This window comes from Pteropus medius, unplaced genomic scaffold (genome assembly GCF_902729225.1).
Source record: "Pteropus medius unplaced genomic scaffold, Ma_sr-lr_union100, whole genome shotgun sequence".
Classification (NCBI taxonomy): Eukaryota; Metazoa; Chordata; class Mammalia; order Chiroptera; family Pteropodidae; genus Pteropus; species Pteropus medius.
The window spans coordinates 19,919,628-19,937,561 of NW_024344378.1; the positions used below are offsets into that span (position 1 = coordinate 19,919,628).

At 53.9% G+C, this 17,934-nt stretch overlaps 1 protein-coding gene across 1 annotated transcript; it reads left to right on the plus strand.

The window, feature by feature from the left end:
• The first annotated feature begins 15,070 nt into the window (after positions 1-15,070).
• LBX1 (ladybird homeobox 1) lies at positions 15,071-17,100 on the plus strand. Its single transcript, XM_039872427.1, has 2 exons — positions 15,071-15,526; positions 16,217-17,100. Exons 1-2 carry the CDS (start codon positions 15,202-15,204, stop codon positions 16,729-16,731), a joined length of 840 nt encoding a protein of 279 aa, XP_039728361.1. The 5' UTR covers positions 15,071-15,201; the 3' UTR covers positions 16,732-17,100.
• Positions 17,101-17,934: the final 834 nt, after the last annotated feature.

Genomic DNA, 17,934 nt, shown 5'->3' on the forward strand with positions numbered 1-17,934 from the left:
GACTCATGGTAGCATTCAAGTCCTACCTTTCCAGCCTCTGGCTCATGCACCACACTCTCCTGATAAGCAGAACTATTCATTGGCCTTTAAACATTACTCATGCTCTCCCAATCCCGAGCCTGTGTTCACACTCTTCTTTTCTTCAGGAAATCCTTGTTTCCAACTCCGCTCCCCAAATCCTATGCTTATATCAAGATCAAAATCACAAACTACCCCCCACGAAGTCTCCCTTCATCCTTTTCTTGCCTCTCTCTTATAACACTTTATATTTCCTCCCTTGTAGGATATTATTTCTACACTTGGCTCTATGAAACGTGCTGATCAGTGGCTACACTCAGTCCCACTCCCAGCCAGCACTTTGGCTGGGCAGCTGCTTATGATGTGGCCTGGCATTAAAAGATGAGCTGGGCCAGTCTGATATCCTCTCCTGGGAATATGAGCTATGAAATACAAAGAGACTTAGAGCAGTTAGCAGAGGTGATGTAGAGAGAGACTCAGAGAGGCCGGCTGGTCAAATGCAAGTCACGGTTATGAGAAATTATGAGGAAGCTCTCAGTGCTGCTTGGGGGTCAGAAGCAGTTATGAGCCAGGGCTCTGAAGGCTGACCTGAGTGAGAATCTTGACTCCTCCACTTCCTGGCTTGAACCTGGGGCAGGACATCTAACCAGCTTGAGCCTCATATGTAAAATGGGGATAATCATGTCAACTAACTCACAGTGTTCTTAAGAGGATTAACTGAGATAAGCATGGACACCAATATGTCTGGCATTTAGTAAGTGCTCAGAACTTGTTAACTATCATTCCCCCTCCTTTTATAGTAATAATAATAATAATTAATTTCATTAATATTAATGATAGAGACGCACGGAGAAAGGAGACACTATGGATTGTCTTTCCACCTTACCGTGAGAGAAGTTGGTCCCCAGAGCTGTCTCGGTCCCTGCATGCTTTCTAGACCCAGTCCCTGTGCAGATCCTTGTGCTTCAATACAAAAGGCCCTCTCTTTTTGTGTGATTCCTCAAGTGAACTTCTGTTTCTTGCAAACAAAAGGACCCCTGCCCAGATTACTGTCTTCCTCTTGTGTCTGAGCTCCTCACAGTCCAGCATAATACGCTGTCTACACGTCAGTTTCCTTCCTGCCTAGGCTTTGACCACAGTTGATGCTCAATGCTTGATGAATGAATAAGATTCCAAGTCTTCTCTAAGAAACCTACAGAAAAACCTAAGGCTGTTTTTAGGAGACTCAGAAATCCATGGGGTACAGAGTTGGGAAAGAGTCAGCCCCCTGGTTTAGGGCCTCCTCCCTCAAAACAGGAAAGTAGGAAGGCCAGGCCTAGGATCGCTTTGAAGGACTGATGCTGCAGGGTCCCCTCACCAAGTTCTGGCCTTGCCCACATGCTGCTAGGCCTTACTCCTTCCTTTCCTTACTCCCATTGGCCCCAGGATGAGGGTCATTAGTGTCACAGGAGAGAAAAGACATCTCCTGGGTCAGGTTGCTAACCTGCTGAAATGAGGCCAAGGCATCATCCACCGGGCCTGGCCACTCCCCATCCAGCCTCATTCCCTCCATTCCTCCATCCACATCCCAAACTTCAGCTACACTTATATCTTTTCAGACCCTTACTCTCACCATGCTCTTTCTTACTATGTCTTATACATGCCATTCATTTCCCCTCAGACACCCTTCCCTGACTTCCCCTCCAGTGAAAACTCCTACTGGTCTTTTAATACCCAGCTCAGAGCCAGCTCCTGCTAGAATCTTCCTGGGATCTCCCAGACAGGGTTAAACATCCTTGCTCTGTGCTCCCACAGTCCTTGTGGAGATTTTTATGAGTCCTAACTCATCACTCTAATTACCCATATATTTGTCTGTATTTCTCTGAGAAGGTCTCAAGGACAGGAATTATATCCTATTCATCATCGTGACCTCCAGTGCTTAGCATAGGACATGGCACATAGTAAGCTTTCACTAAATGTTTGTTGACTGATTGTAAGAACGTAGCAATAGATTAATTAATAGTTTTTCCCAGCTCTGAGAGCTGTGGATCCTGTTGTTTTCTCTTCCTTTCTGGCTGTCTTAGGCATTTCTTGAAGTCGTCTGCAGTCCCGTGACTATTTCTCTCAAAGGCACCGCTACTCACCCCTAGTCCTGAGCAACATCTGGTGTCTATCATGCAGGACACTGCAGGGTTGTGGATCTGGAGCATTTTGAGGCTAGAGATTTAGGGTTTAGGTACTAGGTAGAAACAACAGGAAAAAGGATAAAGTAGGGCGGGTTGGGGACTTGAATGACTTCATTGGCCATTTGGGTCCTGGTGGGTGGGTCCAGGCTCTCTCTCCCAGACAGGCCTCTGACTAGGCTGCTGGGCATGGCTGTCACTTGCCTGCCCTCCTACCTCCCTGGGCCCATGGCTGAGCGGCTGGCGAAGGCAGTGCTGGGCCAGCCCGAGCAGACAGCCTTACGCGATTGCTGGCTCCAGGCCTCCCAGCCCAGCTTGTAGCTCCCCCCAGAGTGGCGGGATTGATTGGCTGCAGCCGGAATGGGCACCAGTCTCCCTAGCTTGGACAGAAACGGGGCCATCTGTTACACCTCTAGTTAAAAGTACATAAAGTTGAGCATTTGTGCGCTGACAATACCACCCCTGACACCCTCCACGCAGCACAGCGCTCCGGCTCCTTGGCAGGCTTGCGTTCCTCGACAGGCCGGCACAGTAACGCCTACACGCTGGCTGGGTTGGCACCACTGCAGGCACCATGGCTCCACCCCCATCCCCCACCCCAGCAACCTAGCCCAGCTGGGTCCAGCCTAGAAGCCTAGATCCCACCTGTATCAGAGGGTAGAGGGAAGCATGGAGGGTAGGTAGGAGGTTGTATGTTGGTCGAAAACTCTTGCTCCAGCTTAGGGCTGCAGATGATGCCAGACTTCAGGTTCTGATTTGGGGGGACCTAGAACAGCTGATCATGCTAGTTCTGGGGGTCAGGTTTAAGGTGGGCTTGTGTCGGGCCTTGGGTTTCCTGAAGAGTCCATCTTGCTCATGCACCTTGAGTTTGGAGACCCCGTGGTGGCATCTCACACCAACCAAAAGGACAGCTTTGGACAAGGCTGGGTTCTGGACTTTGGCTTTGGAGTATGAGTTCTAGATTCTGATTTCTGGGCTCTAGGATGTGGACTTTGGTTTCTGAATCCAAATTTCTGGTCTCGGCTTGGACCTAGACATCCAAGGCATTCCGCAAATGTCTTTTTCCACTTATCTTTCTCTGGTGCTCTAGGCAAGCCAGCCTACCTGTCTTCCAAAACTGTTGTGAGCAGTCCTGCCTGTCTCTTTGCTCTTGCTGTCCCCTCTCACTCCAACCAGGAACACTCCATTTCTTCCCTCCAACCTCTCGATCTTTCCCATCCTTTAAAGCCTACCTCTAATCCCAGCTCTGCCAAGCAGACTTCTCTGGCTACAAGACTCCCTCCCCCCTGCTCTGATCTCCCAAAGGCCCCCTCCCCTCCCTGAATGGTTTCTCATGAGTATGTCCAGTATGAGACTTGAGCTCCTTCTGTGCAGGTGGAAACTGAGCTGGCCCTTGTCTTACCCACAGACTAGAATAGAGCTGGGAGCACAATGTGAGAGGAGGCTCTATAAGTGCCAAACTGAGCTCAGCTCAGCTGTGGGGAAAGGAAACTATGACTGCAGAAGTGGTACTGGCTTTCCCAATGGCCACCCTAATGGCTCTGCTGGTCACAGCCTGGAAAGCAGATGGCTAGGTAGACAGACAGCCTTTGAGTACTCATGTGTTTGTTTAATACACATTTATCAGACATGTGCTATGTGCTTAGTCTTGTGCGGGGCATGGAAGAGCGGAGGGAATAGTCAAAAAATGAAATTAGACACAGTCCCTGCCCTCAAAGAGCTTACCCATGAGCAAAGGCCATAAAATGAGTCCAAATAATAATTATAATACAATGAAGCAGCCAAAATCAACAGAAATGCCCTTTGTTTTATGCAACAATAGACTATCAGAGCTGGAAAAGACCCAGAAGGTCAGAAACTAATATCCCATCCTTGGCCAAAACACATTTATATACATTACATGACATAATGTGGGTAAAGTTCTTACTTGGCAGTCAGTAAGAGGATGATGATGGCAACTAAACTGTGATGATTAGCCCTCTCAGCGGGGTCTAAGCATACTCCACCAGCTGGGCGAGCTCACTCTCACACAAGACAGCTCCTCTCATTGTTTACATTCTACCCTTCAAAAAGCCATTCACAAGGATGAGCTGAAACCATCCTCTCTATCCCTGATTGGCAACTGTGCTGATTCCATGCCTACGACTCCACAGCAGAGCTGGGACTAGGGTGAGGCAAGTGAGATAGATGCCTAAGCACAAAATTTAAGGAGTCGTACACAACACAGAGAGCAAGTACCTTTTTAAATTGTGTGCTCTAGGCACTTCCCTTGCACCACTCTAGTCCCAGCCCTACCACATAGTAAGTCTGTACCCTCCTCCCTCAGCCAGCCCCAGGTGAGAGCTGTCAGATTGCTCAAGTACCCTTAGCCTACAAAGAAGCTCCCACCAGCAGCCTACAGGATATGGGGTGATCTGATATAGCCCCCAAGGATGGAGTGATGGAGGCAGAGGAGGACTGAGAAGTATGGGAGGATATATTAGTCCTAACTAGGGGGGCTTATCTGCCCACCCCAATCCTCCTGCACAACACTTCTTCTTGGCCTGGCAGAGTTGGCCCCGACTCTCCCCTACAGCAGTGGTACAAGGGCCTAAGTAAGGCTGATACACCCAAATCAGAGCCCTAAGAGAACCCAGAAAGTGGGCTCTAGAGGACATTGGGCGGTGGGCCTAACATGGAAAGTCACGTACTCTCTTATGGGCATCCCCAGGTAGGGGTGTGTGTGCGTGCACATAAGTGTGTAGAAAGCAGAATACAAAGCTTATAGGCCATGGAAAACCCTGGAGGATAGGGATGGCAGGGCCGTATTGAGGGCGAAGGTAGCGGGCAGGAGGGCTGGGGGAGGGAGGGAAGCAGAGTCTGAAGGCACTGTGATCTATTGTGCTACTTCCCAGCTGAGTCACCTCAAACAATCCACTTGATCTCTCTGAGGTTCAATCTGTTAGCTGTAAATTAGACAACAGACTGTTTGCCTACCTACAGGGAGGACCATGGGAGGGCCTACTGTGACAGGCCAAGATCCTTAAAATTTTGGTCACATTCATTGGCTGGGGTGAGGCCCAGGCATGCTGAAACTTTCTGGGCTCTGCTCAAACTGTAGCTGTACCCTGCTTCCCAGTCTAGGCTTGGGTCCAACTTGGGGGTCTATGTTATCTAGAACCATTTTGGTGGTCTCCTTGTTTCTACCCCTCATCCATCCTCCCCCCTCCCCACCACTACAAATCCTTGCTTTATTCTTTCCTGTTTATAAAGCCTTGTCTACCCCCAAGGCCTCTTCAGCTCCCCAAGAAAGCCCTGAGAGGAAAGAGTCTAGAAAATTCTTCTTCCCGTGTTCACAGGCACAAACAAAGACCCACAGCGGGTTAGAAGCACAGGGCGAAGAGGGGCGAAGGGGACTTGAACTCAGCTCTTCCGAGCCCCTCCTCCCAGGCTGGGGCGGGAGCCTGACTAAGACTGCTAGGGTGCGCGCGTGGCGGGGTGGGCGGGGGCGTGACAGCCAGGGCCTGCGCTTTCCTCCGCCCGCCAGCAGCAGGCGCTGTGGCGGAGGAGCCCTCAGTACCCGAGCATTAACTTAAGAATAGCTCACACTAATATCCCTGGCTGTGTGGAAACAGCGTTTTATTAAATGCTTCACACAGATTTGGTATAATAAAGATGAATATATTATATCCTTTGCCTCCCCCAGAGTGAGACAATAATAAGAGAGAGAAAAAAAAACAATAAAGTGAAACATAAATACAACGTAATGGGACTTGTGTCGAGGGACGCTTGGCCTATCGGGGCTGCCACGGTGCGACTTTGCGGCGGGAGCCAGGGACCGGGTCGCTGGGGAGCCAGATTACAGCCCCTCCCGGCCGGGCCAGGGGATCCCAGCCCAGGCACCGGCTTCCAGCCTGCCCAACTCCATGCCCCCACAGCCAGTCCCTTCTCTGTAGCTAGGAGGACTCTACTCAGGCAGGTATAGAGAGGGTAAAAGGGGGCGGGGAGGGGGCCTTCTGATCATACCGCTGCCCTGGGCATTCTCCGCCTCGGTCCAGGACTGCTGGGGACGTAGGCCCCACGGGCCTGACAGACTCAGGGCTGGATGGACAGAATCGAAGAAGGGAAAATCGAGGAGCGATGGCTTTTACCTGAGGGAAAGCTGCCCTCCCTGTCCAGCCCCAGAGGCTCTCCCAAAACACGCCGGAAGTTCCTTATTGGGATCTTATTTCCATCCTTCTCTGGGAGCCGCCAAAATCGTTTACCTGAAAATAAGAATTTCAAAGCTTTCCCAGCAAGGAAAAAAGGGAATCCTAGGAGGTTCAGCCCCACCATTGCTGGCTTAGCGCGAGGCGAGCCAGCAAGAGCTCCAATCACCAGTTCTGAGCCAGACTGCGTGGTTTAAACTCAAGAGCGCTTCGGAGCCGGATCTGGGCTCGAACTCCACCTGTGACGCTGACAAGCGCGACGTGATCTTAACTCGTTTCCTCTTAGGTAAAAAGGAGACCTGGTCAGGATTGGAGAGGTTTCTAACGCCTGGCACTTCGTCAGCTGTAAAAAAGAAAAATAAAAAGCAGCTACCAGCTGCTCCCCGAAATATTCGTTAATATTTCAGACCTACAATTCCCGCGAACCTCACTTCCTCCTCAGACTCCAAAGCAGGCAACCCTTCTACCCAAATGAATGAAAAGGCTTCGTCTCCCATCACTCTCCCTAAATCTTTTGACTTTTACCCTGTCAAGGCTCAGAATGATTAAGAGACTTACCCAAGATCATACAGCCCACCCGTAGTGAGGGCATCTGAGGTCAACGTGCCATCAGCCCATCATTCTACCTCTTCGAAGACACCCGAGACGCCCTGCTGTGAAAGCTGTTAGAAATTTGGCCGCGAACCCAGAGCCCCGGCTGAGGCCTCAAGAGGGGCAGAGTAAGCCCAGGCCTCCCCAGGGGCCAGCGGCTGCCGCAGACCGCACTTAGGAAACGAAGAAAAACGAGTGAGAAAGAATGCATAGAAACGGAGAGAAGAGGAAGAGGAGGAGGCAGCGGCAAAGGAGGAAGATTCTTGGGGCGGGGTGGGGTGGGGTGGGGTGGGATGGGGAGGGCAGCATTAGGGAGGAGCACACAAGCGGCCTTCAGTGCGGGTCTGGTCCGGCTGCCTGGGGCACTGACGAAGACCAGGCTGTGGTCCCTGTCCATGACAGCCCGGAGAGGGCCAGCGGGGCCAGCGCGATGGTCTCCACCGAGGTTCACTACATAGGAGCAGCGAGGCTGCCTGCGGAAAGGTGCGAGTTGCTGAAGAGAGAGTGGTGTCGACCTAATGGAAGTGAAAGGGTGTGGGGAAGAGCTGAAGGAAATAAGCAGCAGTGGATGTGAGATGGGACGAGGGCAATCTCTCCAGATCAAGAATCCAGGAACAAGTGAGAAGTGGAAAAGCCAAAGGGAGCCGGTTCAGCTCAAACGAAATTAAGGCTGCGGTCGTTATGCACTTAAGCCTCTCTCCGAGGACCAGCTGCTTGGGGTTCCGTTCGGCGCCCTGGCAAGAGCAGGGCCAGGGCGACACCAGTGGCTGGCAAGGCCATAACTGGATCTGCGGGTGCGGGACAAGCGGAGGCAGAGGCCAGAGAACTTGGGGGTCCAGAGTGGATGGAAAGTCCTGTGATTTTCCTGAAGCTTCACTTCGATAGAGCAAGGAAAAACCAAGCCCAGGTGAAGCAGCCCCGAGGCATCCCGACTCTGAGCCCAGGGTCTGCCTTCTCCACTTTTGCCCAGAGCCACGCTGCCCACATTCTCTGTGCGGTTGGGCACTGGGGCAGTTGGTTCCCGTGTCCCTCAGTCTGGCCTTGGTCCCGCCGCCAGTCTTCTCTTGCCTGGGGTCTTGAGAGCAGCTTAGCTGGGACCGCATTGCCAAGCAGGCGGCCCTCTGTCCAACGGGACCGGAAGGATCCAGGCCAGGGAGTCCCGTGGGACTTGACCTGGGCAGAAGCCAGGATAGGAGCCGGCAGGGGGTCTTCTATCCTGGCTTCCCCCTTCAAGCGTGTTAGTGACCCCCTCTCTTCAGCGGGAATGAGTGGGGCGGCGGAGGCGGCGCGGCGCTAATGCAATGAGTCCCCGCATGCCTGCTGAATTATTCACGTGCAGTTTATTATGAGAAGCCTGACTCAGGCCTTTCCCGCACCCGCCTTGCGCCTTGCGGGGCTGGCCTGCTCCTCCGCGGTCTCCCTCCTGTCTCCTCCCTTTTGTCCCTCCACCAATCCACCGGGCCTACATCCCCCACCCCGCATCTGCCTAGCCTGCAGTCTGGGGCCCTTCCACAGGCAGTGAGACCTCTATGGAATGGATGGCGCTGAACAACATTAGCGGTTTTGCTCAGACCCAGGAATCTCTGGGCAAACTAGGTTAGTAAGAGAGAGAGGGTCAGGTGTTGGAGCTTCTGAGGGCAGCAAGAAGACTGGAATCCTTGTTGCAGGCCAAGGAGGGGCAAGGACTGGGGATGCAGCCTCACCCCAAATCCCCAACCCTGCAGCCCCAGGAGCCCACCAGCACCTACTCCAGGCTGCAGAACTGATGGGAGGTGCACAAGGGATCAAAGATTTCACCCCTACCCCAGCAGCTTGCTGCCCAGGAGACAGAAGTAGGAAATATGGAGGCACTCTGGGTCTCTCTTAGCTGACACTTCTGGCTTCCTACTTGGCTGTCCCCCCTTGCCTGGAGAGTAGTCCTCATTTCTGTACCTACCCAATGCTCCTAGTTTTTCAAGGCTCAACTCAAATGCCACCTCCACTGGGATAGAACCAGACCCCCCCCAACACTTATCTTTACCCTCTTCACAGTTCCCTGGGCTACTAGGGTGGGAGTGTCTGTTTCTTTCATTCCTGCCTGCTCATTACTCTCCATCTTCTGTCTGTTCTTCCTCTCTGCTTCTGGACCCAAAACATGATAGAGACACAATCCTGTTTTTAAAAAGAGAGCAAGACAATGAACAAATTTCATTCTTGAGTTAGGCTATACCACAGCTGGGTCCAGAACCCAGGAAGCGCCCCCCCGCAATCATGGCCAAAAAGCATTAAAGAATGAGGCTTCTGTGCCCCTCTGTGTGTATTGGAGCAGCAGCAGTGCCTCACACATCTGCATGCAGCTGGCAGAACAATGCACCTACCCTTCCCTCACACCCCTGGTCCTCTTTCTGGGGCACAGACTGAGGTCCCCACCTCTCTCTTTTGTCTGTTTTTATTTAGTTAGTAATTCATTTAACAAATTCATGAGGAGGCTTTGGTATATGACAGGCTGGCATAGGTCATGGAGAGGTGATTCAGGTCCCTTCCTCCCCAAGTTCACAGCCAGGTGGAACGAGAGGCAGAAGGGCAGACAGACAAACCAGCATGTCCCTAGCAATCAGACATAACACCAAGGAGGTATGTGCTAAGGAGCACAGAGGAACTGAACAGGGCAGGGAAGGTTTCCCCAAATGAGTAGAGCACTTAAAACAGAGCAATAGGTGCCAGAAAGAGAACTGATAGAAACCCTTCCTGCCTCAGGATGAGGGAGCAAAGGCTTGGGACCAAAGAGAGAGGGCTGTTCTAGAGACTGCAGGGTATGTCACCTGAGCCTTGAGCACCTCCTGGGAACTGTCTTATTCCCTCTACCTGTCTCTATCACTCAGTGGTCTGTCTATGCCCCCCATACTTTCAAAGGACAGTCAACCCCCCTATGCAGGGCTGAAGTGTCTGGAAGAGGTTGGCCTTTGTGGTGGGGCCACCCTGTTACTAGGCTCTAAAAGGGTTCAGTTCACAAAAGAAGTGCAGTGGGGAGAAGCAGGATGGGGTGCTCTCCAAAGGAGTGCCCTGGCCATAGACGCTGTCCCCACCTCTCTTTGCCAGATGAGGTCCTGAGAGCTGGGCCTGGCCAGAGACAGCAGGGCAGGTCCAGAAGCAGTCTTGGAGCCCATTCTGAATTTTGGAGCAACTGTTTCCGTACTCCTCAGGCCTTTGAGAAGGCAGCTTCCCTCTTCCTATCCCCTTCCCCTTCTTGGCCTGCTTCTGACCTTAACCTTTTCTGGATCTCCAACCCCTTTTGAGAATCCAATAGGTTATATAATATCGCCCCTGGAAAAATGTGCCTACTTGGGCTAACATACATAATTTCACACACAATTTCCGGTATCTGCAGAGCTCCTGAAACCCATTCAGAGAGTCTTTGGGGGCTTCTGGTTAAGAACCCCCTGGTTCTGTGATTAAGACTTAAGTCAGAAAAAAATAGTCTTCAAATCCTAATGAGTCCAAACAGGCTGTGTGACTTTAGATGGGATACTTAACTTCTCTGGGCTTCATATTCCTTATATGTAAAATTGGGGTAGTAGCAGTAGCTATCTTGTAGGGTTGTAGTATATGAAATGAATAAAACTCTTAGCCTGAAGTCAAGCATACTCAGTAAGGGCTTATTGTGTTTATTGTCATGGTTATTGTTGTTGTTACTGCAGATGGTGGCCTAGGGCAGAATATAAAAACCAAGTGGGCAGTCCCAGTTCAGCTGGGGTGGCAGGAGGTAATCTATCGGAGTCTACTTCTATAGCAGAAGAAACACTTTCTGAATTCCACAAGGGGAGTTAGAGTAGCAAGTGCCTGGGGGACAAAAATGATCCCAATAGGTGGTCAAGTTAACTCATTTCCAGCAGTGTCAGAACCTTTTTTCTGAGGGAAGCACTGGCCTGAGGGCCAACACTGGTGTATGCAAATAATCTGAAAATGAATGGGACTACCAAAACAATCTGGATTAAAGTCTGCGGAGCAAAGCTTTGGGAGTTGACTTGAATTATTCTCTTATTCTAAAGAATAACTCATTTTGTTTGGGTGTACAGGGTCTCCTTATCCTGGCAATTCATGCAATGTTCTTTCCTTCCTCTTTGTCTGGAATATTCACTAAACTGTGGGGAAAGCAGACTTTTGGCAGAATAATCCTTTCCCCTTCCACTGGAGATGGAATAAGCCTGGATCCTGGTGGTACAGGCAGCAAGCACAAATTCAGGAGTCAAGATACTGTATAGACCAGGCTCTGTAGACAGGCATTCCCTCTGTGGAGCAGACTCAAGGAGCAAGTTACTTCCAACCCCAGAGGAGATGATACTGGCTCAGCTGACTAGGGATTGGGGACCCCACAGTGTCTTCCCAACCCAGGAAGGGGTTGGGATCCCAGGAAAGGGATTGGGCACGAGGTTAGATCCTCAGGAGAAACTGGCAGGGTTCCTTTCCACCAACCTCCATCCCACTGCACCTGAGTTACTCCTCCTTCCAATTTTCACAATCTCCAACACTCTTCTGAGAGGGAACAGTCAAGGCCCAAGTCTTTCCCCTCCACAATACACAATCGCTTGTGCTTTAGTTGCTGAATAAAAACTCATTCAAACAATACACGAAGGGTGCCAGGTGTTTGCCTGGCCTGTGAGTGTGGATGGAATCCTCAGATCAGGGTCCTTGCCCTCAAGACCTCTCCGTTTGCCTGGCAGGAGAAGGAGCAAGTCCGATCAAAAAACCAAAACACAGCTCCTTGCTTTGCAGGAGGGGTACTGGCAGCTCCCAGGAATTCAGAAGATCCCAGCCACCCACATACTGGGGTCTGGAGTAGGGAGAAACTGCGGAGTACAGTAAAGGTCCATGGGGGGAATTGGGCTGATCTTTGAAGATGGTCTGGATGAGGTGATGGAGAAATGGGACCCTAAACAACAAAACGGTGCATATCACCAAGTGTCTGGAAGTTCAACAAATTAGGCCCCAAAAAAACAAAGCCTAGGGGTTGAGCTGCAGGTACTGCTGGCCAAGAAGGGAAAAAGAGACTTGGCAACAGTAGGTGGAAGAGGTAATATAGTATATGATTGTGGAATGTCTTGTCCACTTTGAGATGATGTGGCTGCAGACTAAAGGTCCTGGGAAACAGGGTCCCAGTGGAAGAATTCTATGCTCCTGCCCCTCTGCACCCCAATTACATTCCTCATCTTCCTGGCAACCTCATAGTAACCCTAAACTTTGCTGGTCTTGAGAGACTAGGAGATGGGCAACAGCAGAGTTGTCCTTAAGATCCTGTCCTTCAGGCCAATATCAGATATGAAAACAAGGACAGGAGGAAGGGCATGGGGAATGGTAGGAAGCCCCTCTCAGGACAGTGACCCAAAAGTCCCCATTCCCTGATTTGGAGAGGCCTACTCTGCCAGCATGGAGGTGTAGCTTGCCTGAGATTCCAGGTCAGGGCTTTGAGGGTTATGGCAGGAAAGGGCTGGATTTTAAGAGCAGGAAATGAGAAGAGAGGGCACATCCCTATCGGTCCTATAGCTTCCAAGCCAGCAAGATCCCACTCCCTGGTGCCTTCTCCCTCACGTCCCTCTGCATCATCTCTCTACTCCGACTCCACAGTTGCTAGGCCTAGCATCCATCACCTTGTGGCTCCCAGAGCAGCACTGATACACTAGAGATAGGCCTGCCTTAGGGATAGTTCTGCAGCTCTGGGGGAACTGAGAATAGCATTCTCACGATTCCTATCCCTGAGCACTTGTCCTCCCTGCAAAATGCAGGACAAAGGTGGGGAAGAGAGTAAGTAGCTCTTCTCCACACTCCATGTGAGCCTGGATCAGGCACTAGTGTCCCAAACGAGAATCCTTTCTTCCTACACTGTCCCTCTTACTTTGGACAGCTGCAAGCCATGTTCCAAACAAATAACTAAAAACGAGATAGAGCAACCATTCTGTGATGCACCGAGATCCTTGTGCTGGAGGCATCCAGAGAGAGAACTGTCCCCTGCTCCACAGCCCAGCTTGCCTTGCTCCCTCTCTAGGGCAGGTATGGGGAGCAAGAAGCCCAAGATGTACTATTTTTTCCATCCTAACCTCTGGACTGGGCCATGGTCCTCGGCACTGTCCTCTCTTGGCCCTTCTCTAGATCAGGCAGGGCTGCAGAATGGCACTGCCTGCCCAGGAGTTTACAAACAAAGCCAGGGAAAGGGCTGGGGCTGTGTGTGGAGAAGGAAACAGTTTTCCCTCCCTTGGTTCTAACCTCCTTTCCTCTCCTTCTTTCTCTGGGGGCGGAAATAGAAATTTACGGTGGTGAAGCCAGTGGCCCCACACAAACCAGATGAGAGAAGCAAGAAAGAAAAGAACCTAGGGGCACAGCCCCCTTGGGTGCCTCAGGGAAATGAAAGACATAGTATATAAGGGTTCAAACAGGCCTAAATACTCACAGGTTCACATCTCTTTACACAAATATACACATGAAGAACCGCACGCAAATATACATATTCAAAAACGTAAACACATTCAAATACCGATGCACACAAATGCTTGCCTGATATAGAGTCCCGCCGCAGAGTTACCAGCCCCTAGTTTCACTCGAACCCGGCCTCTCTGAGGGTTCCTAAGAGCGCAGTCCCAGCTACCCCCGACCCCCTCCCAGCCCCCGCCCCGCATCCGGAACAGCTGGAGTCGGCCGGGCGGTACACTCAAGCCCTGCGTTGGGCTGGGCGGGGCCGGCAGCGGGGCCCCGGCCGGGGCCCGGCAAAGCGCAGCGGGGAGGCCCTGAGCCGACCCGGTTAGCCCCGGCCCCCAGCCCGGCTGCCGGTGGGACGCCGGTCACCAGGCGGGCGCTGGCCCCAGCCAGCCTCTAGAGCCTCAGCCTGGGGTAAGTGTGCAAGATTGCTGGAAGAGGTAAGGCTGTTCCTTTGGGCCCAGGCCGGAGGAGAGTTGCCTAGAGCCACCACCAACTCCCCGCTCTGCCTCTTGTCTAGGGAAGGCTGAGTGCTATGACTGGCCCCCTCCCCCAACCCCCGGGGTCCCCCACCCCCATGTCCCGTGTCGCTTCAACCAGGGCTGTAGAGCCCGTTCAGATCTCTTAATTCCCTCTTTCCCAGGCGCGTGGCCCGAGGCCGCGGGTGAGAGGCGAGAGAGTCTAGGGGTAGGGGCGCTGGGTCCTTGATAACAGCTCGGCAAAGTCCGCAATAGGCGGTGGCGGAACCCATCCAAGCTCCTGGTCTTACCTGGCGCGCGCGGTGGCCGCATACCTCCCAGGCTCGACTCTCGCCGCCCTTATAGGGCGCCAAATCCCGGGTCGGAGAGCCTGAGACCTCCGGGCCAGCGCTGCCATCTCAGCCAGGCCAGTGGGAGGTGGGTGTGCGGGGAGCGCGGTTCTCAGTTTGGGGTGGGGGCGGCGGCTTCTCAGTTGTCGAAGGTTCGGGTGCAATAAAGGCTCCGCTAATGTAATTTACAAACAGCTCGGGCCGAGCGCGGCACAGCGCCCGGACTGACAGGCGCATTAGGCAGGCTAATTCCAGCCGGCTCCTCCTACCCCCGGCCCGCTAATTAATGAGCTTCCCAACTTAGAGCCGCTTGTATTGGACAGACAGAGAGTGAAAGAGAGGGCGAGGGAGAGGGAGAGAAGGAGACGGGGGGGAGCAGAAGAGAGAAGATAGAAGGAGGTAGAGAGGAGAGGGGAGGGAGGAGAACAGAGAGAAGAGAGGAGAAAGACAGGAAAGGAGAGAGAGAGAGAGAGAGAGAGAGAGAGAGAGAGAGAGAGAGAAAGTGCCGCTGCAGATAATTGATTACTCCTCGATCAAGGCTAACTTGTTAGCAATAGTCAATTGCCCCATCTCTCCGCCTCCCCTCGTAGTACGGGATCTGCGCCCTCGCCTCGGCTCTTCCAACTGCCGCCGCCAGGACCCAGGGCCAGGAGCTGCCGCGGAGCCACCTGACACCTTTAAATAGCACCGGGGCTGGCGAAACTGGAGCCCCGCGCGGCGCGCCCCGGCTCGGGCCCCGGATTGCTGGAAGCCCCGGCGGCGGCAGCGCCCGCGTCAGCGCCCTCCTCCCGGAGCCCCGTGCGGCTGTGCTTGCCTCTGCCGCTGCGCTAATCGGCTCCGCGCCCGCCGGCGCTCGGCCCGCGCCCTGCAGAGCGCGGCCTCCTTCCCACCCTCCGCTGCCGCCCGCCCAGGCCGCCCGGCGCCCGAACTGCCCGCGGGCTGGGTTCCCGCGGCCCGAGCCGCCCCGGCCCGGCCCCCAAACAAGGCCGAGATGACTTCCAAGGAGGACGGCAAGGCGGCGCCGGGGGAGGAGCGGCGGCGCAGCCCGCTGGACCACCTGCCGCCGCCCGCCAACTCCAACAAGCCGCTGACGCCGTTCAGCATCGAGGACATCCTCAACAAGCCGTCTGTGAGAAGAAGTTACTCGCTGTGCGGGGCGGCGCACCTGCTGGCGGCCGCTGACAAGCACGCGCCGGGCGGCTTGCCCCTGGCGGGCCGCGCGCTGCTCTCGCAGACCTCGCCACTGTGTGCGCTGGAGGAGCTCGCCAGCAAGACCTTTAAGGGGCTGGAGGTCAGCGTCCTGCAGGCAGCCGAAGGTAGGTGCCGCCGCTGGGTTCCCCTGCACCCAGCCCCCAGAGCCCTGCTTCCGGTGCCCAATGCACTTCGTCGTACCCTGTGCCTCTGCTCGCTTCCTCCGGTGCCGGCAGTCAGGGCCCTCCAGCTCAAGCCGCTGCCGCTGGGAGTGGAGATGGGTGGGACAGGACCCAAACCCTATTTCCTGGGGACCTTTGGATAGGCCAGAGTGGGGAGGGGTGGCGGGAACCCAAGCTCTCTGCAGTCTGTCTGTCCTGTCTGGCTCCCTCCTGTTCTCAGTGGCTTGGCCACTCTTAGCCCTGTTCCTGGGGTAGGAAATGGAGAGTCCTTTGCTGAGAACTTTTGAGTAAGAGTTGGGGTGGTTGGGAAGAGGTGGAATACCAACACTGACATCTTAGTCAGGGTGTCCCTGACTGGCTCTCTCCTCCTCCAGCAACCTCGAATTTTTCAAAACGACTCTTACGGGGATGGGATGGCAGAAATCAAAACAATTTTTCCTAGGGACTTTTGGTAGACCAGAGACTGAGGTAGGGAGTTGCTATAACTAAGGCTTGCCTTAGTCGGGCAAGCCAAATCAAATCTGAGGAGGGAACAGCGGCAGGCTGCAGGCTGGATGGGCCTGGGTGGCATGAGCGGGAGCCGGGGTAGTCTCTTTTCCCCTGGTGCAAGCCTATACTATGGTTTCCTCGCAGGCCGAGATGGGATGACCATCTTCGGGCAGCGGCAGACCCCCAAAAAGAGGCGAAAGTCGCGCACGGCCTTCACCAACCACCAGATCTACGAGTTGGAGAAGCGCTTCCTCTACCAGAAGTACCTGTCCCCTGCCGATCGCGACCAAATCGCGCAGCAGCTGGGCCTCACCAATGCTCAGGTCATCACCTGGTTTCAGAATCGGCGAGCCAAGCTCAAGCGGGACCTGGAGGAGATGAAGGCCGATGTGGAGTCCGCCAAGAAACTGGGCCCCAGCGGGCAGATGGACATCGTAGCGCTGGCCGAACTGGAGCAGAACTCGGAGGCCGCGGGCGGCGGCGGCTGTGGCAGGGCCAAGTCGAGGCCTGGCTCTCCGGCACTCCCCCCAGGCGCCCCGCAGGCTCCGGGCGCCGGGCCCCTGCAGCTCTCACCCGCCTCCCCACTCACGGACCAGCCAGCCAGCAGCCAGGACTGCTCGGAGGATGAGGAAGACGAAGAGATCGACGTGGACGATTGAGCGGCGCCTGGTATCTTCCGCCGCCTCGGGTTCCTGGAGCCCATAGGCCCGCCACCTCCCGGACCGGACCGCCGAGGGGAGCTGGGACCTCCTCTACAACTCCCGCCTTCTCCCCTGTCCCTGGCCCGGACTCGGCTCCCAGCAGCCGCCTCTTCCCTCTCGAAGCAATAAACCCGGGCTGGCCGGCCGGCCGACCGCTGCGCGCGGCCTCCGCCGCCCCGGGAGCCCTTTCCGTGCAGTTCTGTAGGGCTTCTGTATAAATATTTAAACCTATATAGCGGGTTCTTACCACCGCAGGCTGACTTTTTTTTTAAAATCTCGGAGATTTTCATGTTTTCAAAGCTCTTAAGCTTCCGGGTTTGCTGAGGGCGAGGCAGAATCTAGGGTAACTGAACACTGAATCCCGCGGTCTGAAGGAGGGGGCCGCCCCTACTGTTTTGATTTTTCTCTGCATGTGGCGAATGCACCGGCCCTCTCCCTCCTCACCTCTTTAGGCCTATTGCAGTTGACTTCTTTTATTTCCTTCTGCCTTTTTCCCCCCCCCGCGTGGGAAGGGGCTGAGGTGGGCAACTGGGTCCTGACTTACAAGTTCCAAATCGATCTTTTTTTCCCCTTCGCAAAAGAAGTCTGTTTTCGATAGCATTTCTGCCTCCCAATGCTCAGTAAGGCTATTTTTAAGGTATCTCCCCACCCTCTCTCGGTTTCCTTGGACTAACTGCTGGGGTTCCAGCCTTAGAGACAAAGCAGGGGGGAATCCAACCAACCAACCAACCAACCAACGAAAAAGGAACCCAAAGCCCTAGAATTATTTTTTACTCTTTTTAGAATTTTTTTGCATGTGACAGAGACTGAGAGGAGGCCAACCTAAGCCCTCACCCCACCTCTTTCACAGCTCTGGGTTTGTCTTGCTGTCAGTCTCCAACGCCCTGCTCCTAGCTCGACCTGGCCAGACAAGGGTGGCCAAATGAGGGTGAGTCCCGCGTACCCCCTTCCTGCTCCTGCCCTGCCTTCTCCTCCCCGGACTGTACCCAAGGCCTCTTTCTCCGATAAATAAAGTCTTTGCCATTTTACTAGAAGCGGCGGTGACCGTGTCTGATTGAGAGGGCCCTATTCAGGGAAGCCGCGGCAGACTCGGTGTCTCCCCACTGCTCGTCGCCGGCTGCACGGGCCTTAGAGATTTGGAGGAGTTTCAGGGCAGGCGTG

Bases quoted from the DNA above. Each gene is read 5' to 3' on its own strand.
- LBX1 (XM_039872427.1), top strand. From the start codon at position 15,202: ATGACTTCCAAGGAGGACGGCAAGGCGGCGCCGGGGGAGGAGCGGCGG. The intron at 15,527-16,216 runs GTAGGTGCCGCC...GTTTCCTCGCAG, and splicing joins CGTCCTGCAGGCAGCCGAAG to GCCGAGATGGGATGACCATC.